The sequence below is a fragment of the Xiphophorus hellerii genome, chromosome 3 (genome assembly GCF_003331165.1).
Source record: "Xiphophorus hellerii strain 12219 chromosome 3, Xiphophorus_hellerii-4.1, whole genome shotgun sequence".
Taxonomy (NCBI): Eukaryota; Metazoa; Chordata; class Actinopteri; order Cyprinodontiformes; family Poeciliidae; genus Xiphophorus; species Xiphophorus hellerii.
Genome location: NC_045674.1, coordinates 19,957,106 through 19,982,965, shown reverse-complemented (window position 1 = coordinate 19,982,965; position 25,860 = coordinate 19,957,106). Strand labels below are relative to the sequence as shown.

General features: G+C 38.4%; 1 protein-coding gene across 4 annotated transcripts in view; it reads right to left on the bottom strand.

Annotated features, from left to right (window-relative positions):
* ptprub (protein tyrosine phosphatase receptor type Ub) overlaps positions 1 to 25,860 on the bottom strand; it is a 231,326-nt gene that overhangs the window by 147,183 nt on the left and 58,283 nt on the right. For all 4 annotated transcript variants that reach the window (XM_032558323.1, XM_032558324.1, XM_032558325.1 and 1 more), the window contains exon 2: positions 8,768 to 8,899. In XM_032558323.1, the coding sequence (XP_032414214.1) occupies positions 8,768 to 8,899 (132 nt within the window). The remainder of the gene's footprint in view (positions 1 to 8,767; positions 8,900 to 25,860) is intronic.

Here is a 25,860-nt window from a genome sequence, read left to right as displayed (position 1 = left end):
ATCCATGGAAAGTGGTCAGAATGGTTATTAAACCTCCAGGATTGAGGGAAAATGGTCTCGGTGGAACCTGCTAACAACAGGCTGCGTTGCTTTAATGTAGTGCTGTCAGCTATATGATTATAGGGAAATTTACTTACATGTAGCGTGTCGATGTTCATATAAGGAATCAAGTATGTAGCGACTGATGAGATCACAGTTGATTCTAGTGATTATGTTCAAATAATCATGTGCAATGTCAAATATACATCAAGTAACACTTCTGGAAAGGTTCCTATCTATCAATGCAAATAATAAAAAAAGCATTTAGGCTTTCTATTGTTTTTATATTGGACGTGTCATGACAAAAGAACTTGTTGATCTTAAACAGGGAAATTAAACCTTGACCGAAAAACCAGGACACATTCCACAATGTTCCAGACAGCTTTTTTCCTCCATATGCTAAACTTAAACTTGTGGCTAACTTGTTCAATTTGGGTAGAGACCTGTGTCTAATTACTCCCATTAAAGGAAGGCGGCTGCAGATCAATATCAGCTTTTACTTTACTTTGTTTGCACTGAAGGCTGAACTCTCCACACTGGAATGCCAACCACTTTATGCTTTCCAAGATTTTTTTATCATAACGACTATATAAGGACCGTTCCACTATCAAGTAGCCCGGCTGCATCGAATGAACTTGTCTTGAATGCTTTCTACTTGTGAATAATCTGTGTCACTTAAGAGTGATGGAGTCAAAATTGCCTCGGAAAGCTCTTACAAACCAAAACGAACAAGCAGCAGCATCTGTAAGATCATTTCTGAACGATTTATTCAATGGATCCTGCATAAATACACACCTGATTTCCAGCGAACAGACGAGACTGCTGCTTGTTGATGATGTGATTTCCCAGAGTATTTGATACCTGACAGCTGCTCCTCCTCTTTGTTCCTAAGGAAGAGGATAGGCTTGCATGTACTTTTAACTACAGCTCTGCTCTGTCTTACAAACGCACACAACCCCCTTAAGCCCTTTCAGTCTGTCACAAGCCTCAATGTACGGTATTTTATTGGGATTTTATGTCAGAAAACAACAGTCTAGTGCATAATTATGAAGTACAAGAAAAACAATACACTGTTTTTAACTTCTTTAAGAAATTATTTAAAATGTGTGGTGTGCATTTGAATTCAGTGGTCTGTAACACATAAATTAAAATCAAAAGCAACCAGTTACTTTCAAATTTAGTACAAATATTACACATGTATGTGATTTAACATCAGTATAAATCCAGCTGCTCTGAAAGCCCTATGGCAGATCATTAGTGAGCAAATATAATGCAAAGAACCCAGAAGATAGAGCAGGGATTAAGTTGTAGAGATTTTTTTAAAGCAGCCAAGAGGCCTTTAGTAACTCTGGAGGAGTTGCAGAGTTTCACAACTCAAGTGTCAGAAATTATTTGCAATAGCATTACGAGCCACACCACAAATACGGTCTTCATGGAAAAGTCGCAACCTTTTGGGTTTATGTGGAAATTATTAAGTTTGTTAGAATAGATATACTGTACATTATCTATCTACACCTTGTGCACTGTGAAACATCATCCTGTGTAGATTCTTTAGTTTAGCAAGGACAAGAAATCTGATCACAATTAATCGGAAAAAGAATTTACAAAAAAAAAAAGGTAAATGATGCAAGATAATTTTCATCTGTGAACATATGGACTCAAAAAAAGAGTCATAAACTCAATTACTAAACAACGGTGGAACTTAGGAAAGATTAAATGCATCAACACTTTACACCAAAACATTTTCAGTAACTCTGCCTGGAGCTGTGTTTGCTATTCTAAACTAATCCCGCATACATGCCTGCAGTACAAGTTTTTTGAACATGAGCAGGTTTGAGGGGAATAAAATGAAAAGTATCTTAAGTACAAAACAGCAGACATGTTTTTTTTTAAAAATAATGTCCTATACAAAGCATCTACAGCATATATGGTGAATTCAAACTATCTCAAGGGGCAGGTGAAGGAGGACAGAATAATTAAGTATTGCATGGCTGCACTGCTCTGATAACAACCTCTTTCCCACAGAAGAGGTTGCTTTCCTCCTCTGACTCTTGTCTTCAAGACACAAATAAATCTCAGGTCAATGTCAACTACATGCGCAGTAAAGTGTAGCTGCTTGCGCCGAATGGATGACACCGACCACGTGTGAGAGGTGATGGATGTTATGGACCAAAAAGAGACTGTTCAGTTCCTATTTCACAGAGAGGGCGGAACACCAACGAGATTGTGTGTGTTTATGTGAATTAACTCAGTAAAAGTTATTAGAGAGAGCCTACCGCAGTGGTATGTGACCAAATGACCAGGTTCTGACCCCGGGACACTGAATAATAAAGCTATGATTCATGTGGGTCTTAACTTCTTTGAAATGCAGCCTATTGAGAGAGTCTAGAGCATTCACAGCTAAAGCTATTGTGCTCATGGCTAATACTTATAAGGCACAGGATTAATCTGCTGAGTGCATTAACCCATTTTTGCTCTGAGGTGGAGTTTAATCCGACGTAAGCAAAGGACTCTCCTGAATGTTTGGTCAGATACAGGAACCATAAAGAAAACTGAAATGAAAGTAACTTTTTTGAAGGCTTGTAATGCTACATGTGGTGAGAGAATGGGCTTTAGTACATGTCAGTGCTGTGTTTACAGAAACGTCTGTAGAAATCAGACAGAAAATGAAGCCATTGATTTCAAAATGCACTATAGCATGTACTGTTTGAGCATATGGGTCAAACAGGGAGGATGGGAAGGTAGTTTTAGGAACTATTCTCACTGTCTGTTTTAAACCTACTTGTGTTTATGTGCCCCACCATCAGGCCTTCAAAATGTTTCAATGCAAAATTTATTTAAAGGAAACTCTCTTGTACAGATTTCTTGGGGTAATTACTTGTAATCTGCACAGCTAGTTTTGATAGAAAACCATTTGATGGCAAACCACAGCTGAACAAACTTCCTTTAAAGTATGGCTCTAAATTATTTATTGGCTTTGGCTTGTAATACACAAAGAAAAATAATAATGCTTCATTCATTTTAATTTGTTTGTGCGTGAATTGATGAGTCACATAATCTTTAATAAATCCACTTATGTGACAGCACACTATACGGATATGAGTATTAGTAATAGGACAGTAACACTAAACCTCAGACTTGGACGTGAAAACAGTAGGTGTGTGTTGAGAGACAATCTCTAAAAAAGGTTTTAGACTTTTCTCTTTTTTTATATAAAAGATAGTGTTCCACCCAGATTTCAGTCCACATGCCAACACCTACGATGCATTTGGCTCATAGGTCCAGTCTATGAGTAATGTTCACTCATGTCTCCAACCTCTCCCGGAATAGGTCACTGTGAGCTGAAATAGAAGCGTAAACCATTTGTTCATATAACTGCAGCTTGACAGCAGCAGCGTTTCCCACTGCACCCGAAGGTCGCTGCAGCCATCGAGGGGCTCTAGTTCAAATGCTGCTGGAGAAGTCAGAGTCCATTATTTCTGAAGGGATAAACTTAATATATGTTACTTCTGCCCTTCCCCCTAGATGGTAATGAATCACAGATTGCATATCCTTGTTATTATTTAAATCTTAGAAAAGACAAACCTGAGATCAGTGGAGACTTGGTTAAAAAATATATTGTTTAAAAATGTAAACAATAAATCAGCCTTAGTAAAGATGCTATTAATATGTAGAACATATACGTAGGGCCGCATTGTTTGGATAGAATGAGAAAGTATCACCCATATATTGGAACAGCTCTGCAGTGTTTATTGATGAATGTGAACTTTCCACAACCACTGGTGGTATAATCCAACCCGTGGAAAATGCAGCAACTTATTATTCCACTGTGTTAACCCACTTTTTGTCTTCAACTAAAACTGTACCTTTTAGATTAATATGATGGTGTGATGTTAAGAGCCCTAATGAGTTTCCTTATTTTCTGGTTCAGCCCATTAAGTTGAGCATACGTACACGTGTATTTTGTTTTGATTTTTCTCCGCATTTCCAGAAGAGAAACGAATCGGTTCCCCCATCTCCGCTGCCCCCAGTTCGAATGATTGTTATGGCCTCCGATAGATTTTCTAATTCTGTTTCATAGAGAAGAAGACTCAAAGGTAGCTTTTCTAGTATCAGAGAGGTGTTTAAAGAAGTCAGGGAAGCGATACGATGCTTAGAGGCAATTAAATAGAAAACAGTATTTTCTATAACCTGTCTAGGCTTGTCTGCTGTTTATTCTGGCTGGGTAAGAGAGAGAAAGAGCAGGACTTTCAGTAGATAAGGTGAACAAAGTTTGACAAGCTTGTTTTGTTTTATTTGAAAGCATTTTAAATCTCTGATCGCTAAAGCTTGGAATTCATAACAAAACCTCATTCGTACGTTAAGAATCTCCAGTCTCTCTGGAATACACGTAGAAACTGTTGTTTCAGAAAAGTCTGTCTTGTCACCATGACAATTTCTAATGAATTATGCTAAAGATAGTTTAACATTTTCCCAGGAAACAATTTTGCTTTGCAACAACAGTAAATGCTTGTTTTACATCAATTTGTCCTTCAGACGGTTGTATAATGTCATCCCTGCTACTACTGAATAACAAAGAAACATCTGATAAAATTATGCACTAATAGTGCTATGATTTTCTGGTCTATTTGTTCCCTAATCAGTCTACTGTTTCTATTTTCCTAAAACATAAACAACTATATGGGTTAAAAGGATCAGTCTGAAATCTAACTTGGCTTAATGGTCTTTAAAAAGCTCTCCACGCAAATATGAACTAATTAACTTCCAAATTAATTCTCTGATCACACCTTCGTACATGAAGTCTTTGTCCAGATGGTGGATTTTGCATGAGTTGTTCAATGTGTTAAGAGAGGAGGAGAATCTGGGTGCCTAACATTTAAAATTTAACACCTGACAAACGAAGATACATCACATTTCTCCCTTTAAGCATGATGAATAGATTTTTCCCTAAAGGCAAACTTTCGTACTAAAGCATAACGGATACTGCAGTGCATTCATAACTTTCAGCGCTAACAGTTCTGACTGCTGTAAAAACAGGTTCACTCAACATGCAAACACTTCTTCTCTCAAAGGTCATCATCCTGCATGCCTGACTCGCTTGTTAAAACAGCAGGAGGACAAATGATTATCAATATCACTCAAACCTCTTCAATCTGAGTCCAAATGAGGCAGGCTGTGATGAAATGAGCTCTTTTTATGGAGATCTTTCTCCGCGGTCTATCTTCGCCTTTTTTTCCAGGACTATTTTCTCTTTCATGGGAGTGTTCGTCTCTAATTTCTCCAGGGACCTACAAGCTGCTGCTATCTCAGCTGTGTTTACTAATCTTCCCTCGACACCAATTTCTCAGCCCCACAAAGTTAATGCTGGTCCAGTGTAAATAGCCTTATCTCATAAAACCTGTGTACTCCCCCGCCCCTCTCCAGCTTGGCTGCTTGATGTATACATCATTAGCAGTCCACACACAGGGGGATTAGGTCAAAAAAGAAGGACGGGGAGGCAAGAAGTTTGTGTTCCCATACCTGCAGCAATGTTATCATGCATGATTAACGCCGAAACTGTCAGGTTGGACATGTAGTACATACAGCCACCAGAAGATGAATAACAGGAGTGGTTCTCCTAAAGCATGTCTGAAGGATAAGCAGGCCCCACATCAAATCAAACGAGTCTCCCAGTACTCCGAACTGATTGATGTTCGGATCGTCGTCATTCACAGATTACAGTACCTACCTCGCTCCACCTGCGCCAGTCTGCTTCAATGAAGGCCCTGGATTGTTGTATATGCCACGGCAGCGAGTTTTAATTAAACCCAAAGGGGGAAGTATTAATTATCTCATTGCCTGCTGTGAATGGGCTAGAGGCTGCAGGCGGATTCTCACATGAATGCTGATGATGTTGAGGTGAGTGAGGTGTGGCTTTGCATTAAATGCAAGATTTATCAAGCTCAGGATTGTATTTGGATAACCACCTGCAGAGAAAAAAGCAAAATGGGAAATTTCAAGCTGTAAATCAAAACGGGAAAAAAAGCCGACTTTGAAAGAGGCCTGAATTTTGACCATTTTTTAAAAGGCTACTTGAGCTGATGGTTCTGAAACAGACAGAATGCTCCCCCTGGGGCATCCATTTAACTCTGTTTAGATTGTATCTGTTCCACTCAGCTTATCCATCTTCATATCTGCCATATTAACTGTCTCCTTGGCCATCAAATCATGTCCATCGCCTCCGACGAGCTTGTAATATTCATTGTGAACACGATTGTTCCCTCTCTGCTACACTTGTACAATAAACACTTCAATGCATGTTTTTGTCAAGGGATTATTGAATTCTCATTACCATATGATAGACTGATTGATTAGCTACAGCAGAGAGATGTTTATTTGTAAATCATATTGCAAATTTTTCGGTAAAAGGCGCTTTAACAGATAGCCCGTTGCAGCCAATGATTTAATTTTCTTTTTACTTTTTTTTTTTTTTTTTTTTGCTGCGAACCTGAAACAGCAGTCCTCTCTTTGCCAAACCCCTGTAGGTATTTGCTAATGCGGAGATGGAGGAGCGCCTTATAAACTATGCATGTCAGATCCCTCTGGCAGTCACCAGTAGAGAGGATGATGGCAGGAAAGGGCTGGCTTTCATTAGTCTTGTGAGGCTGCTTAACATAAAATTATCCTTGGGGTTAGCAGAAAGCAGACAAAAACAGGGTGAGGGCTTCATTAAGCTTGATGGATGAAAGACATCAGACATGAACGAAAGAGGAGTTGCACAAAGTCAAACTTTTCTGACACTTGGAAATAGCCACTTGTGCAACATGAAATCCAGTTTACTGTTTCGGAGAGTGGAAACTAAGAACTGCACCAAACATTCAGAAAATGTACAATTTGGTAAATTTGAGAAAAAGAACAACATAAACAGTGTAAGAAAAGTTAACTTTTTACCCAACACCAAAATATTGTATGTGTTACTGTACAAAAACTTATTTTAAATGTCTCCCAGGGAAAAATATTGAAATTTTATTCATTGATTTATGTTGTGTAGGGACAGGTACTTCCAAATACGTCAACTTTTACCACCTACATGGTGACAAAGATGGTCTTTTAGATACATAAAAACATAAAGAATTTAAAGAGATTTAAAATGTAAACATAAAACAGGGTAGAACATCTCATCAGTCAAGATCCAACCCAACAAACCAATATAGCTAATAACAAAACACATTATTATTCAATTAAGAAAGGTAGCGATCCTTCATGACTACATAGTAGATCTTGCTTAAGAAATTATTTTCTATTTTAATGCAAAGTGTTTGCAGTCAGAGATTAATTTTAATTCTGCTTATAAGGAATTACCCATGTTTATCAATCATACAGAAAAGACTTGTCCTAGAGAGGGTTTACTGCACTGGAAGCTGAATGAATGACTGAACCTGCTGTTCGAAGTGACCCCAAAAGGTCAGCAAACACACAAAGAGCACTTAAGCCTAAATAAGTTCAAGAATTTTTAACGTTCATCACATTTAGTTTCTTAAGATCATAAAAATCCTGTAATCTGATAATCTTTCTTGCCAAGATCTTAATAGTCCAATTATATACTATCCTGAGTGGCTGCATGTGAGTAGGCGGTATAAAGAAATCTACATGTGAAAGAAAATCATAAAATGCATAACACATTTAAGCATAAAATGATAAATAAACCATCATTAGTCCAAAGGTTTTCAAGTTTGCTTCTGTAACTCAAACATCTTAACATACTTGCCAAGAATCCAACATAGATACGTCACTGCTGAGACTTGTTTGTGCTGCAGATTTACATCATTACAGCCAATTAAAGCACTTACTAGGAACAGAAGCAAACTGACAGGTGTTTGTAACGTTTAACGTGACGCATGATTATTGAAACTGTGCTCCAGTAAAATTCAATCTAAATCAATGTTGTTACTACTGTACATACAAAATTTAATACACTTGTTTATGTCAAGTTGTTATTCTAAACAACGATTTCTGACCAAATCTAAAAACACATTGTTCACGGTTTTCACATGATTTTATCCACACTAAATTTATCTTTGAAAAATTGCTATATGATCATTTCTGATTAGACATATCTCAGTAAATATCCAGTAAATTTAACAGGGAATTTAATTTTACTTTTTCAATTGTGAAATTGCATCTGTGGATTTCCACATCATTACAATTGTAGGACTAATTATAGGAATCATGCACATGTGCTGCCGAGATTGAGAGCCAAAGAAAACACGGACTAACTTCTCACACCAAAATGTAACCACTCCTATAACCCAACTTTGTCAGGTTTTTTGCACTCTCATTAAAAAACAAACAAATAAACAAACAGCTGACACAGTTTAACTTTGGGTTAATCCTTCGGCACTTCCGAAATGGTTCTGGAGTTTCTGGCAATTGCTTCAGACCAGAAATCCAACAACTCTTTACTGTTCGCTCATCTACTGACTTGAAAATCAGGAGCAGTAAACTGGCACCTTGGGAGCACTGCAGCCCCCAACAGGTAAGATGTAGAAATTTTACTCCTGTTCAAATTGGAAACCTGCCACTGTGGTTTATGCACTGATCAACTTTACTCGCTGCTTACTAAATGTCCTCGTGTTTGACCAATAGGAGGTGCACAATTTTCACCAGTAGTTTTGGAGAACAATAAGCTTTGTTATTTGTGTCAGAAAATTTGGCTAAATTAGCCAAAGCAGAAAAGTGGAGGACTTACCCCTCAGGAGGTCGCTGCTGGCCGAAGGCGAGCTGTATGTCCGAAACAACATCCAGTCAAAGTCATCATCCTCCCCTTGGGTGAAGTCACACAGATTAGGATCAGAGTCCTCTTCAAACGTGCAGCCAGCAGCTAAAGGAAAGGAAAGAAATAATAATTTAAAAAAAAGAATTAGCTAAAAGGCTAGAATGGGTACTCACAACATTTTCCTCACAATTATGTAAAAGATGAAATGATAAAATACAGCTTCCAGCACTAAAATGTCAAACTTAAGTAGACAATAGACTAGAAAAGTGACCACAGTTAGCTGTTCATGTGACACAGCTTTGTTGTATTTCAATATAAAAAAGAAGAGCACCTATAGTTGTGGTGTGATGGTTTAACATGGTAACCCTGAAACATACACCTATTACACCATCTGGACCTGCCAACCTCACTGCCCACATGATAGCAGGAAAAAAAAAAGCCTCAACTGTAATAAAAAATGACTGTGTTTAGATTGGGATTTCACACGGTGGCCAAACATTCAACTTTAAACCTCAATGGGAATGCATTAAAAAAAAAAAATTGAATGTCTCAAATTTTCAATGAACTTAGAATAACTCAGTACCCTTCTTACACAAAAGTAGCTTGACTGTAAAATCATAGCAGGGAAAAGAAGTATGGTTTTCCACTGCCAGGATTTTCTGAACGTTTTTCAAAAGTGCACTGATGGAAAAAAATATGCTTGCTTTGAACATATTTGGGTCAGTGAAATATCAAGATATAAAAAAAACTGAGTTGATCTGCTGAAGTTAGTAAAAGTCTTGGTAAAACAAGAGATTTTGTATTTCACTTCGTAGTGGTTCGACCTGATACAGATGGTCTACAGAATCTCAGATGACCCCAAGCAGTGATGGTTACTGTTCTGAATGGTAAACCATAATCTTTTACAGAAAGTTAACTGATATTAATCAGTTTGCAGATTATCAAACGAGTAAGTGCTATATTGGGCTTTAACACCTTAAAAAGTTACGTTTTTTTCCCTAATTTTTCCCTTCTAGCATGTCATGTTAATGGTACTGGCTTCAATGCAAATGCATGCATGGTGGGTCTTAGTAGTAGGAATGAGCTACGTCACTATTAAGCAAATAAACTGCTGCTGCCACCAAAAATCAGTGGTTATTCTTTATACACGAGAAAATGGCTGCAAACACATACAACGGTACATCGTTGACCCTGAGTCAAATCGAGAAGAAGCCTACAGGATGCAGCAGCGGTTTCTGAACAGTAAGTCAACCCTGTCACAGGCTTTTTTTTTTTTTTTTTAAATCGCTGTGGTTTCAGAACCAGATGGAACACCACCACTGCATCCTGGTTATCTGGGCAGGAAGTCTGCCTTGCTCTTCTTGAGCGTCAAGCTAGCTCTGTTGGTAAATTCTGTCATGTAGTTTTCAAGAGTCCTTTGTAAAGTGATTTGTACCAACTACAGTTTTCTTTGTCAATGTGGCTGCAACATTGTAATTAAAAAGCAAAATAAAGCCAAACTTATCTGGTCTCCATGCCTGAGAGAATGCACATGGACCTGCAGCCATTGTACAGCGGAAAAACGAGTTCAAGCTCCGGTTGGGTTGCTAGGAGAGGGGCAGTGCCCTCAGACTGTCACTTAATAATCGCCAGTAGGTTTTTTTCTCTCTTTTTTTGCCTTTAGACTGTTTCTAGAAGTAGTAAAGACCCAAATGAAAGTACAAAAATTTATAAAAAGACATTTTTGCATAACAGGTCCCCTGTAAAGTAGTGTCAAGAACCAAATTTCCTTCAAAGATATTAAGCGACACACTTTGATTATTTCTGCCTTGAACCACTAAAACTAAACATGACAGATAGCAATGCCCTGCATGTGAAGGGATATGAAGATTAAAGTACCACTCAGAGTGAGCAGGTCCTTTGGGGAATGCTGTTATTATCATAATATTTCTCAGTCTGCCATCTATTGAATCAAAAAGCCTCATTTTTTCTTAATGATATTAAACGGTGATAACATTAATGGGTCCTCGGCGCAGAATTGATGGGTTTTGGTCATTGTTCCACACATCTGTTGCCACGTTTCGCCATTCCTGTTGGTGTGAGAGTTACGGTGTTGCAGTGGGCAGTTTCGAATGGCTCTGTCATATGACCCCGAAGCCTGTGTCAGTAATAATTAGAGTGGGACAGCATGAGACGTGGCATGCTAATGATAGGAATAATCAGTAGCAGGTCCTGAAGGTGACCCCAGTGGTCGGCTGCTCAGTGTTTTCTCTAATCTGCCATTAACCAAATGCTTCCAATGTGACAGTCTGTAGAGAAAAGCAGAACTGGACTCACTGTGGTGAGGATTCAATATCGTTTTAACTACACTTGTAGATTTCCAGTCGTTAAAGTCATGCGCAGTTTATTCAGGCTGCTGTAAAAATAGTAACCATAGATGGTTTTGTTTCGAAGATATTTCAGCTGCAAATCCTGTAACAATTACTTTACAATAAGGTCCTTAATGTGTTGAGTACTTATGAAATTTAAATTATTCAAATGTATGTCAACTGTTAAGAGTAAATGAACAGATTGATATTGTGGTTGTTTTTTTTTGTTGTTTAATTTCTGTTGTATTTCCAGATGCATCTTTTGCTCTTTCTGTGTACTTCTATTTCCCTGCAGGTTTATGCCACACCTGTGTTCGATCGGGTCATTACTCACTGTATGTAGACCCCCAGGGGTTCTGGCTGGTTTGTCGGGTAGTCTTTGTACTCTGCACTCATTCAAACTTTCTAGCTGCTTTCTTTTTTATTATTCCTTGTTGGCTCCCTTGTGCTTGTTCCCGCACTTTTGTAAGCAACTCACTGAGTGCTTTGGGATTTATCTGGACTGTGCCTGTCTTTTTTCCATGCCCTTTACCTCTTTGTGTTTTACTGACTTCCTTTCTGAGACTGTGTATTAAACTTTGCATCATAGACATAGACTTCAGCTGCTTTTCTTTCATAAAGTTGTTTGTTTTACAATATCAAGCTTCAGGTAACTCAATATCTTATCTTCCTTATTTTGGGAGAAAATGAAATCGGAAAGGTATTTACAGAGCAACACTGAGCAGATTAAAATGAATGGTCTATTGCTTTAAAAGGTTTAAATAAGAACTGAATTAAATCAAATGACAGCACAGAAAAGCACACCTTTACAATCAATAGACTAAACCTTTTAATCAAAGAAAATTCTATTAGAGCAGCTTTTAGCTGGTATCATTTATGTATTTCTTCACATCTTCTTAGAAATGTTTATTAGCAGAAAGGTCTTACATAAACAATAACTAACCTTCTCTGATACATCAAAACATTTCACCAGCATTTCATGTACTTCATAAAATATCAAACTAGCACATTTATTGGTCAGCTGGCTGAAAAAACTGCTGAAACCTACAGGGTGACTGGATATTTTCTCAAGCTTCATGGAGCCTAATGACTTAGCAATGCATCTCTGCAAAGATTTTCTGGGCACTGCCTGTCAGCTGGCTTGTATCTATACTTGAATTTTCCTTCAATTACAAGAAAAACTAATCCAGTAGATTGGAAATCATTTTTACAAAAACAGTCATGGTGTGGTTTATCATGCAGCAACAAAAACATTCATAGAATTTTTCCTCTTTGGCTTAAACTGTGCTGTATCTACAACATTTTTATGATTGCAGGAAGGCTAGAAAAATATATACATTGTTCTTATATCTGTTTTATTATTGTACTTAAGAATGAATTGGTATGGAGTAGTAGAGGGTCAAAAACCTTTCAAAAACTGAAGATAGGAAGTCAGCCACAATATTCTGAGGAGTGCTTCCCCACTTTAAAGTAATCTATTGAAGGTGATTAAATGTTAAAGCATTGGTGCCACCTGAGAATGTGCTTTACCTCCTTTTATCAACACACAACCAGCCAACAGAGGCACAAAACAACCCAAATCATTACAGAAAAGGTAAAAACAAGATCTAAAACTGCAAAAGGCCCACTTGGGTATGACCTATTCTTGCATTATCTTATTGGAAAACCACCCACTGTTTCACCCAGAAATTTGTTTTGCAATTGGTCCAGAGCTGATCTGAAAAAAAAGGATACCCATGGGAGACCCTATCCTAGAGCGAATCTGTAACATTCTGTTTCCCTGAAGTGATTATATGGATATGATAACTGCGGAGCACACCGTGTAAGATCGGCCCAGTGGATGATAGTAGAAGCCAACCATGAGAGGAAAGAGTCTGCTTTTCTCTCACTAGGTTTGATTTATTTCCCTGCACTGGGCTGTAACTGCACAGATCTGCTGCCGAGGCCAGAGGTTAATTGTCGCCACACCGGGGTCTATTTCTAATAGAGCAGCCAGAGATATGGGACCTGACACATCCAAATGCTGGCACTATATTATTCCCTGCTGGTTCGGTAAATGAAGCCTGCATACTACTCCCTGCAAAAGTCTCATCATGAAAGAAGAAGGAATCTGGGATGCGAGCTGCCTGGGAATGTCAACTCCTCAGAGCACGATGGGGAGATCCAGCTCATGTATCATCACAAACACACTTCCCCTACGGTGCTCCTTGTGGAGGACCAGGGGGTGTGTGGGGTCTCAGTGGTAATTTTTTTAGCTGAATAATTACAGCATAATTTACTGTGTGTACCAAAGTTAGATGCTGCTGAGGTTTTGTAGTTGAGGTTAAGGCACATATCTACGCCGCTTTGCAAAAGCATTCATAACAACCAAGCGTTTTCACATTTTCTCAGAATACAACCACAAACTTCAATATATTACACTGGAATTTTATTTGATAAATCAACATAAAGCAGTGTGTTGAAAGGGTGGCATGTATTTGCATTCTACCCCTATTTACATCCCAAAACAAACTTCAATGCATTCCTAACAACATGTGCCTGTGTCTTATTTAGCCTCAGTATGAATCCAGCTGAAGACCGACGATCTTAGAAGACCGACGAGAAATAAAGTTGTGGAGAAGATTAAAGCAAGTTAAGTTATAAAAATATATCCCAATCTTTTGATCTGAAAATGCAAAGAATATGTCACATCGGCATGAATGCCCACCTGAGCATAGAGGCCAGCCAAAGACAGCATGAATCAGAGAAGCAACAGACTCATTGTAACAGTGAACATCAACAAAAGTGCAATAATTTATTGGCAGGAAATTTATCAGTCCTGAACTCCATGCATCCAGATTTAATGGAAGGAGAAAGGCTTTGTGAAGAAAACTGCAGTAACGATGTAATGTGTGCAGCCGATTCTGGGTCACAGCAAACATGTGGAAAACTATAGAATAAAACAGTTTTTGGCTTCAATGCAAAAGCACAATGCTTGTCCATGTTTGTGCCATTCACATTTTCAAGCATGGTGGTGACCGAATCATGCTGTGGGAAACCAATTTTAACGAGGGACAAGAATCCTGGTGGGAGTTGAAGGGAAGATGAAGAAGGATGGCAGTCCTGGTAGAAAATCTGTTAGAAGCTACAAACAGTGAGATTAGATGGAGGTTCACCTTCACAATCATAAACCTGCAGTATAAATGCCCAGAGCTGCAATAAAATGTTTCAGATCAGTAGCATCCATGTCACTCCTAAAGGGCCAATGTTCTGCATGCTCTCATCTTTCCCTAACTAGCTCACCTGGTACAGATGAATGATTCATTCTCAGAACACAGTGACATGCCAAGGGAATAATTCAGCCATCTGAATCAGCTGTGCTTGAGGAGGCACACATTTAAAACAAGGAGGACACCTGTCCTTCAACAGTGCAGTGGGACAGCAATGGTTTAGATTAAATAATGTTCATGTGTTAGAGTGGCCCAGTCAAAGTCCAGTCAAAGTTAGAATAATGGTGATATTTGAAAACAGCATTTGTCATCCAATAGGAGCTACTTTCCAAAGAAGAATGAACATATATATCAATCTATAGATGTGATAAGCTGGAAGAACACCTAAACCCTAAAAAGCCTTACAGCTGTAACAGTACGTTTAAATTTTCTGTTTGTAGAAAATGATGAACAACCATGTGCCATTTTTCTTCAGCAACAATGTCCTAATTTGTGTCTTTGGTCTGTGACACAAAACTCCCAAATAGTAGACAATGACGTTTGTGAATAGAAAGTGAGAACATTTGAAAATGTTGAAGGAGCGTTAATATTTTTGCAAGTTACCTGCACAAATGTCTAATTCTCACCACAAAACGTCACCATTCTCCAGAAAATTTACTCTAGGCACTTCAATTGCTTTCAAAACAATGAACTTTGACAATGAATTTCAAACTGTTCAAGGATAAACAATTCACAGAAAGGATTTACGTTGCTCAAATACAATAAAGTGCAAGTCCCAATTTTATTTTCATACTGCTTAGGTTTTTTATTAATTTTTTTCTTAAATTGTTAACAGATTGTTTCATTTTGTTTTGCATTTCAGTGTAGAAATAGTTGCACAAAGAAGAAAATGAAAAATCAATAAAATATTGCTCTTATGATCTGCAAGGTTTTCTGAGAAATAAAGATTTCTAGATATTTCTTAGGACCTGAAAAGAAGAATTACTCATATGATCTAGAAGGTACTGGTATTTATGAACTGAGAATTGGTCAAGATACTAAAAATTAATCTTTAAACACGCTGCAAGATGATGTGGGGCTTATGATGATGATCATCATCATCACAAGTACCAACATGTTGATGTTAGTACTCAGGGCAGTACTGCTAAAGGTTTCAATGATTTTTAGCATTTCGTAACTTTGTTTTACAGTAATCTTAATGCCTACTGCGATTCTACACTCGATCCCCATAAATAACTCAGCACTTTAACACTTCTGACTCTCCGGCCGGCCAGAATAACCTCAGATTTACGCCGTGGAAGAGATGAGCCACGTTCCGGTGCAATAACTCCTCTTGCGTTTCGTGAGGACATAAAAGAAGGTGGAAGGCTGTTTACCAGACACTTCAATTTGCCGCTACATTCGTGGTGATACATAAAAAAATAGGTTGCCTGGTTTTATGCGCGCAGTTAATCACGGCTGTGAGTCTTTCTATGCTCATATCAGTCGTCTGTATCTCATATGGCTCTTCATATTAGGCTTGGCATCTTAGCCCTCTTATCCCTTGTGTTCCTATGCTATTTAATCTCAGTCATGCAAATAAAAACGTTGAGACAAGACTGTCAATATTCGCGAGTTTGCCACTTGAAGTTCATTTAAGGTGCCGCAACTTCAACTATTCCTCACTCAAAATGATCAATCAGCCAAACATTCGCTCTCTGCCCCGCATTAGCAGCCAGGTATTCATATTCTGAGACCACAGCCATTAAATTGTAATCCTAAAACACCAACTTTCTTTAAGGAAAAAAAAACAATATTCCAAAGAAAAAGAATGACATGATTTCTTTTGGAAACCAAACATAATCCTTTGATCTGAAACACAGCAGTTAATCCTTTCAGTGGCTTCTAAAAGATTCAGTACAGAATGTGAGCTGAATAAAACTGGAGAGTCCACAACAGGGCTGTATTTGTTCAGATTATAGATTAGCAGCACTTGTTTGAGTACCAGACACTCACATAGGTAGTAAAGATCTGTACATAAGCTTGAAGTAAATTAGCTCTAGTAGAGGGGTTTAGTAGAGTCCCAGGCCTTTAGCCACAGCTAATTTTTTAGAATAACAACTTAAGTGAAGTGTTTATTCACTTCACAACATTTGAATGGGATTTTTATTAATAGACCGACACAATTTAGGGCGTATTTTGAGTGGGACAAAGTAGTTCAGTTTGTGTTCACCTCTTGTCCCTTGTTCTTATTTCTGATACATTTACTTCCTGTAGCTGGTCATAATGCTTAAATTGAAACATTAGTTTGCAACTTTGCTTCACTCCCTATCCCGGGTTTGTTTGTGTTAGCATTATGTTGCAGTTTCCATCTATTTATGTTTAGTTTAAAGCTACAACTTCTGGACTATTGGTTGAACTTGTTTTTTGTTTCAGAGTATATTCATGGTATTTGTGTTTCTTTTTACTTACCATTGTTCGTCCCTTGTAGATCTGCAGCAGGGCAGGAGTATGGGAGGGGCCGGCCCAGTATTTCCTGCTTAAATGGCTGGATGACGTCACTGATTGCCTTGCTGGGTTCTACCAATTAGAGGGTTTTTCCTTGAATATTGATCTGTTTGTTTTTCTTTAAAGTAACTTTTTGAGTTATCTGGTATTACAGGGTTTATTTTGCAGACTATTTCATTATGTAGATGAGCTTGTAAATTAGATTAATAATTGTATTTTTGTTTCTGTTTAGACTTTGTTTTTTGTTTTTTTTACCTGTTTAATTGTGGCTTGGTCCACTCATGTGCAGGTGTGTTGCCAATTGACTATAAAAAGAGTGTTTTTGGGAAGCTCAAGAGAAAGGATGGTTGTCAGAGAGTTAAGAAGCAAATAAAATTCATCAGAAGTCTCTGGAAACTGGTGGCTGGTGCTGTTTGTTTTTGTTCACTTTGTGGCTCCTTGACCACACTATCTTACATTGAGAAAGAAGGAAAAGGAAACATATGTCCATCCTTTGGCTATACCCGCTTATCGTTGGAGAGGCGGGTATCTTTCTGATGAAAGATGAGAGGGGCATGCCCATCTCTGAAAAGGAAACGTAAAATATCTGAAAATCGATAAAGTATTCCATGATGGACTTGCTATAATGAAATACTATGTTAGAAAGACACAGTTTCCACCTAAATCCAATTCAGAATCTCTTGCAAAATGTCAAAAATGCTGTTCACACACAGAATTTAGTTCTCTGATGTGCAAAGTTGATCTTTATTTGGAAAGACTTTTTGAAAAGCATGGATGATTTTCCTTTAGATCGCAATTAGCCACAATTTTGGTTTGGCTCATCACATAAAAGCACAGAATACATTAAAATGTGTGGCTACAATGATACAACATGTGGAAAAGACGACTCTGCAAGTCTATGTTTCCATTTCCTCACATAAAGTGAAAATGCTAAATAGGAATTAAGATGCAAAATGATGATACACTAAGACTTTGGGAGTTTGCAGTTTATAATATAAGCAAGGATAAAGTAATGTCGATGTCATTCTTTTACAGTTAATGAAATACTGAACAAAGATGGATATCTTGATTACTTCACAAATTTAATTAAAATTATTAAATTGTCTTTTTTTATTGACGACAAGATATGCATGTGAAATCGGGGTGAAGCAATAACTGCAACCACAAAGACATATGAAGTACAGGTGATGTCATGATGTGCTTTTCACCTTAACCAGGCTGGAAATCAATAAATAAGAATATAAAAAATTAAAAAAAACATTACAAGTAATGGTACCTTTAAATAAACACCACTGCAAAATGATGCTATGTGGTCCAAATGGATCAGTTAAAGAGTTTTTTAACATAAACCCATAGAATCACATACTGTAGCTCCTAGTCACTTTTTTACCTGCACCTAAATTCTCCAAATGTTCTGAAGTCTTTTTTACTTTTCAATTTTGGCTGCTTTAAACAAGTTTTTTATAAGTACTATTATTATTGGCACTTCTCCACTCAAATTAAGCAACACAAACTCTGCAACCTGCATTTCACGTAACATGCATTACTGTTTTGGTAGACTTGTTAAAGAATAAGCAGGAAAGTTTTCCAGTTGAAGTTCCATGATAAAAAGGGCAAGTGGGAGCTGCAAGTAAATTGATTTCTGATTTCTTCACCAAAAAATAAGAGCCACAACAGGGAGCATAACCAAGAAGACAGAGGAAGCCACCATGACGTCATCCAGTGGTTTGTGGGCTGCATTTTAAACCCCTGAGATCAGCAAACATATTGGATATTAGCAGCAGGAAGTGGTGAACATAGCTTGGGTCCTAGCAACCCCATGAGAAGTTTATCCTCACTCAATCTTACTTTTGCACAAAGTTCATGGAGAGGGAGAGCAAAAGAAAGGCATCTAAAATGGAAACAATATCATTAAGGCAAGACCCCTGCTGATATAGCTTTCTTATTTTTTTATATCACTGTCCTCTTATACAGACATAAAATGTGGGAGGTGTTTAGAGCTGTAACTAATGAAAAAATATTAATCAAGAAAATTTAGAGATGAGTGTTTACAGCTGTGCACTTGTGCAGCCCTACAGTTCTCTAGCCTTTGCTACCAGATGAAAGCCAACTGAAAACACTTCATAAGCTGCAGTGACTCTCCTGTTTGGAACAAAAATAGTAAGGGTATGCTCAAAGAAATCACATGCTTTGATTTTATTTCGGTTTTAACTTCTGCTTTTACGAAGTAAGGCTTGGTAATTGAACGCCAGAAGTTGTCGAGTCGTCTGGGTAATGTGATTCAACAGCTCACGGATGCTTGTTGAATCTGCAACAACACAGCGGCATCAAACCATGCTGGGAAGCTGAGAGCTCCTCCACTCCACACAGAAACTCTCATCTAAATCCGGTGAGAGTGAGTAAGTGCGTGGCTGGTTGGGGGATCCAGGTGGGAATGGGTGGAAGCAGATAGAGTGGTTGATTTGCATTGCTGCGAGTGTGGCCCTATGCATCAGCAGGAGACAGGTATATTTATTCTCTACAGAGACTCTCCTCCTAAGCACTCCCCCAGCTGCCTCTGAAAGCCATCCATCCCCACACCTGAATACGCAATGAAATCATCCCCCTGCCTCCCCAGGCATTAATAACTCAACCCTGGTGGCTGGATGGGCCCGGTCAGACACAGAGGGTGGGACACGAAGCCAACCCAAGAAAGAAATGGGTTGGAGAGCAAGTACGGCAGAGCGGCTCGGGGTGGACTGAGTAACGATGTGCTGCAGGACAGCTTCTGATGAAAGATGAAGGGAAGAACAGACTTTATGAAAATGACCAAGATGGGACTGAATTCTAAGGATTTTTTCATATAAAATACCTTACGCCTTGTCTCTCTGTGCCAAAAGTCCTGAGCCGACTAAGCATGCTAAGGCGGCTCAGTCTTTAATTTGATAATTACTATCTATAAATTCCTATCACTGAACCATTTGACTTTTTTTGTTCCCAATAAAGTAGATGAACTGTTACAGTAAAAACTTTTAGTAACTGGAAAAAGACAGATTTATCTATTTTGTGCTACATAGTCAACAAGTGAACAATTCACTCTCAATTCATGTTTTTCTGTCACACCAGAAGAACAATTACAAACTGCATGTGTTGCATTTTGTAATTGAAACACATGTACCCATTCGATTATTATCTCCCTGGGTAAATAGCCTACTTCAAAGGAAAACAATTATTCTGGATGAAGATTGGGGGCAAAGGGTTATATTGATTATTTAATCCTCATATCCAAGACTAAAAACCTTAACCTTTAGACGGACATGTATTGTTGGTGGAGCTTTTTTCTCAAGCCTGCATAAGCGACTTCCTTACCTTTCATAGTGTCTACATGTCCTCATAAATACCACAATAAGATTTGCTTCTATCTGCATTAAATGTGGATAATTTAATACACATGTCTTTCCTCAGGGATTTTGCTGTCTCATATGATTTTATATAAGTACAGTGCATGTCACCAGAGTGGTCCCAGTGTGGCTCCCTGCTACCAATTCAACAATTGTTTAAGCATTACTTTTTTGACTAGGTTCCTAAATTGGTAAAGACTTTCACAGTGAATCTTGAAACAAAATTTTAATTCTGCTGTCTTTTGAAGTTGCCTAACTAATCCTTTTACAGCAGAGGATCAAAGTAGCCGAATGATTTCAATATAAGTGTTGGTTTCACGGTCGTCTTCATATGACTATTTTAATGAAGTAAGGTTCAAGATGAGATCAAATTAGGGTGTCCTGCACTCCTGCCTGCTCTTCTTCAACTTTACTGTGATTATTCCTATACTGGTCCTGGCATCAAATGATGTTAAGTCACACAAGTCAAGAACATTCTCCCATTTCCATTTTCCTAGGATGAACAATGACACAATAGCCTCCTACAGCTGTATTCATGCTCATTTCTAAGATACCAGGCGGCTGTAATTCATCTTAAAATTAATTCTGCCCTCTCTTTTAAAGTACTGGTACAATATTTCAGTCCTGATGCTGGGCTGATGATAAAAGTGTCACAGGTGTCAGTGGAATAAAGCTAAAATCATTATTCATCCCATATCAGTTCTCTCAATGCTATTCTGGGGGCAACAGGGAAAAAAAAAAAAAAACAAGGACACCAAGACCGAAGCAGCCTGAGCCCGTTTCCTCCTGTTTCTGCACACAGAAAAACAAGGAAACATCAATTATTCCTCTTCCAAGTTCCTGTGGTTTTTCACGTGGGGGGTATGGGAAAATTCATCTCACACTGATTATAAAAGACTTTAATTATCACGCTTATTTCCAAAATGGTCTATTTTGAGTTAATGTCTTCTCGCAGGCTAGACTGTTGTGCCAGTTCTTCTGATGACTGTTTAACATTCATCTCAGCTGTGCAGCTCTCTGCATCCCTACACAAGGTGAGATACTGGGTACATCTCACACGAGACAGCAGAGCAACGCCTGAAAGGCACATAAAATAAATCTGTTTAATTGCAATGAACATTTTCTAGCATCTGGTGGCTCAGTCTGGGATTTGTTCCGATTTCAGTCCCAGTTTTATAAAAGCACCATTGGATTTTAGAGACAAAGATAGAATGCCATTTTATATAACAAAAGTGATGATTGTAAAAGTTCCTGGGTGCTTAAGCAGAAGGCAATGGGCCATAAACTCTTGATTTTTGAAGTTATAGCACACACAAGTCTTCTTCAGTTTTAATCTTGGTTGGAATTGCTCTGTTAGTGACTTTAAGGGCCATAACAGTGCGGTTATTCTGACCACAACATATGAGCCTGTTACTTCTTACTTTGTTCAAAGCTGAAGACGAATTTTGCATGAGAGGTCACACATCTTCTAGAAAGAAAGAGAAGCCCAGCTACCTTCTACCGAAGCAGGTTGGGTTGTCATGTGATGGATGACTGAGAATCTCAGGATGTTAGAGGTTGTATAAAATGTCCTCAACATATTAAAGGGGTTTAAGATGCAGGGAGGAAATAAGTCTGTTTAAAAACTGTTGGTTAAAAGTGTTGTGGGAAGTTAGTTTGCTGTGAAGGCAATTACTTCATATTTGGGAAAAATTAGGCAGACATTTCATCAACTGCAGAACTGAAGCTCATATTTGTAAGGATATGCAGACACGTGCAGCACACAAGACAAGATTACACATGATATTAGGTTTACAAGAAAAGGAATATTTTGGGGGAAGAAGCAAATAAATATTTATTTTATTTTAGCAACTGGAATAAAGGTTACAGAAGTCAAAAACCTGTCTGTGATCAGTGAACCAGAAACCAGGATTATTTAGCCCAGGTTTGACTAATCCAAGTTTTGTTTCTTTGTTAAATCGTAAGTTTGTTTCTATTGTTTTTGGACATGTCAAAGTAAGCCAACACTTCAAATGTGATATCAAAAATTGGAATACGTATAATTAAAGACCAACAAGTCTTTTCCATGCTGTTGAATATTATTCAGAAGCTGGTCACACCGTTGGAAAAATGTGCACTGCCTCTTTAATATTGCAAATTAGTTAAGTTAAACAATAGGCTATAACTTTCCACCAGATCCTAAAATGCTAATATGTATAATAATTTCTTTTCTGGGTATTTTTCCTGGTGAAAAACACACTAAAATCTCTGTGCTCAGTTTTAGCACAGAGAAAAGGCAGGGATAAATCAATATGATGTAAATCCTTTGACAAATAACTTATCCTTACAATTTAGATACTAATACTTGGAGACTTAATCTTAATTTTGCATAATCCCACTTAATACTTTGATTCACATTGTTGTCATTTCTATTCTTAACAAAACACAGAACATTTACTTGCTTCTCACAAGTGTAAGTTATTAACTAAGGTATGTGATGTTGAAAATGTGTGCCAAAAAATTATTTTCCATAAAAAAAAAACTCCAGCAAATGTCTGATTATCTCCATGGCTGAGCAGCTACAGGTGGTCAGCGCCACTTCCTGGTTCAGGCAGAGGTCAGCCTTGTGTGCTTTCTACCAAACTGCCAGCAGGAGGGAGAGCTCTGAAAGCAAAAGACAACTAAAAGTTCTCTCAAAGGTCACAAGTACAACATTTAACAGCCGCCATAATTTTGGTTCCACAAACAACATCCCACACAAACATAAACTGTTCAGCTAACTGACAGCTGCAGCATGCAAGCCCCTGACCAGCTGAGTTAAGTCGCTTTGACTGAGTCCTCTCCAAACTGCCTGTGGTGTCACAAATCACCAGAGGAAGGGGGGGGGAGAAAATGTCATCTATCAACTCCGCTAAAGCACATACCCCGTGGCAGCTTCACCGCTCTGCTGCCTGTCAATTCCACTCACATAAAAGCAGCCAATCGCTGTCTGCACAACCTGCAGCCTTTCAATTCCACTAAAACCCACATGCAGCAGAGTCGCATAAAAAGGGAGGCAGCAACTGTATTTCACTTTCCTACGAATTTCTTTTCACTTGTTTCTTGCACACTTAGCATAAAGTGCACTTCCTACTTCTTCTCACCTTTGATCAAGGCAGGGGAATGGCGGGGTAAGTAATTTCATCCTTTTCACAGTATATAATTCTAATCTGCCGGAAATGTGAAAAGAACCGTGTGTTTACTAAAAAAAACAAAAAAAAAAACACGAAGAGTATTTTTACTACCTAGGGATCTTTATGAATGCAAGAAAATTCTAAGTAATCACAGCTTCTCAACAAAAGAAAAAGAAACGGTGAGGTAAATTCAATGAAGCGTCAGTGGTGCTCAGTTCCCGGGTAAAACACACCTTTCAGTAATTTTAAGTGAAACAAACTTGCGGCCTGGAACTCCCAAGGCCATAACTTATTGACAGAGATGGAGAGACCTCTTAAATGTTTTCCTGAAGCAAGAGTTCAACTTCAGGGTAATGAGTTTGCTCATCTGAGAGATGTCACTTTTTTGTGAGCTAGTTCTTAAAATATTACTGCAGGCACAGACAAACAATAAGGTACCAACACGCTTCCTCTTATTTAACAAGACAAGCTACACAGCCAAGCACGAATTTTGTAGGGAATTCCAATGTTGTTCCAGTGCCAGGCTCCCAAAGCTTGGATCAAAGCTGAAACAGATAGGATTTTATTTTTGTTTTTGCGGTATCCACATGTTGCAATCAAAAAATTCTGTTAATACTACATTCTCCCCAAATATACTTTTTACAAATTTTTTCTATCGATCTCTCCTCCTGAGGTTTAGTTTTCATTCATTTATGTTGAAAAACATCTTCCAATTACTATTTATTTGGCTCAGAATATTGTGTTTGTGTTTTTCTACATGGAAAATCGTATATTTTAACTTTATCTGGCTGATGAGTTAATTTATTATCTTCATGTTCAGTTTATATTTGATTAAAGATGTAAATTTTGTGAAATGCCATGTTTCACATTTATCCATAGTTAGAACCAGTCCCATGCAGAACTACAGCTGAATATCACCGGCCTTTGGAGCCTAAGGCCTAGTCAAAGTCATCAACAGCAGCAAATACTGAGTCAAATACGGATGCTTAATCGTAAGATAAACAAGAGAGAAAAACCAGGAAGAGCACGTTGTAAAACCCCTGTCTAACTCAAGACTGAGCAATATCAGGTGGAACAACATCCAGTATGAATCTGTCAAATTACCAGGAGACAGATATCAGCCCTGAGTTTTAATTACTGGATTTCAGATACATAGCTAATAAAAGATTTTGCTGCATAAAATTGTCACTTTGTTGTAAGATAAATGCTACTTAAAGGGTCTGGCGACTAATTAATAACTTTGCAGATTAGAAGCGTCATTCTCTTGTATGCCTGACACTAAGATATCTGCACAGAGGGGGAGCACAGAAAACTATTTACAAAAAAAAGACAGCTTTGCAAGCATCTTTGCAAAGATTGGGTTATAAATTAGCTGTGCAAGGGATTTTGCAGGACAAGATTGCATTAAAACCAGCTTCAAACAGGTGCTTGGGTAGGACGTCTTTAAATGATGTCAAATTCACTGCTTGGCAAAGATCCTAATGGCAATAAGCGAGAGCTGCAAAATAAATACTCGCCAAACAGTGATGCAATGAAGCATAATGAATCTTCAGAACCACTTTCACACAAAAGCACAGTGACAGCAGTGACGTTTGGACAGCCAGAGTACAACATCATTTGGAAGTGAAATCAGACACATGCATGAGCTATCATGTTCGCCGCAATGCCAAGTGTCAACACAACCACACACTAAAATAAAAGCGTACAGCGTCTCATGTTGCGTTCAATGCATGGTGACTGATATCGAATGCATTTCTACACAAAGTAGGAGAAATGTAAGTGAGGGGCCTGCGTCCGCTCTGGAAAAACATAGGCAAGCTGGTACTCCAGATGGCTCTGTGCACTCAATTAACTGCCCTGGGGGAAATTTGAACAACAATGCCACTCTGAAAGACAACAATGCCAACAGCCACAGCAATGAAAACCCAGACAAAAAAAAAAAAAAAAAAGCAAAAAGTTAAATTCAACAACACAGATGTGCTGCTGCTCCGCCGTCCTCTGCGGGCTGCTCGCCCGGCCAGTCGTCACCGCCCACCTCACTGTCTCCTCATATACAGGCAGCTCTGACATGCATGTGGTCATTTGGCCTGCTGCGGACCAGCTTCCTGATCCAGCTGCCACCTGCCCAGTCGTGTGATAGTTTGCATCCATCTCGATGCTGCCGTAGCCAACAGAGGGATGGTCCAGAGTGGGCTCCTATGTGAAAGTCTGCATGAGTCCAAAAGGCGTACAAGTACTCATATATGTGTGTTTACTGTTGTCTGCTGCTACTGCGGCAGAGACACAAGATGGGACGGCAGTCACTCTAGCAGATAGGCATGTGGAGAAATGGGAACAGACATTGAACAATTGCACCTGAGGACGTTCTTCCTCACACAACTCAGGAGGAGCAATTGAGGGAACATGAAATGTGGAATGTCCTGCCAAAAATATTTGTGCCTCTGTTATAATCTGTCAGTATGTCCAAGATTCTTGAGACCAGAGGATTGA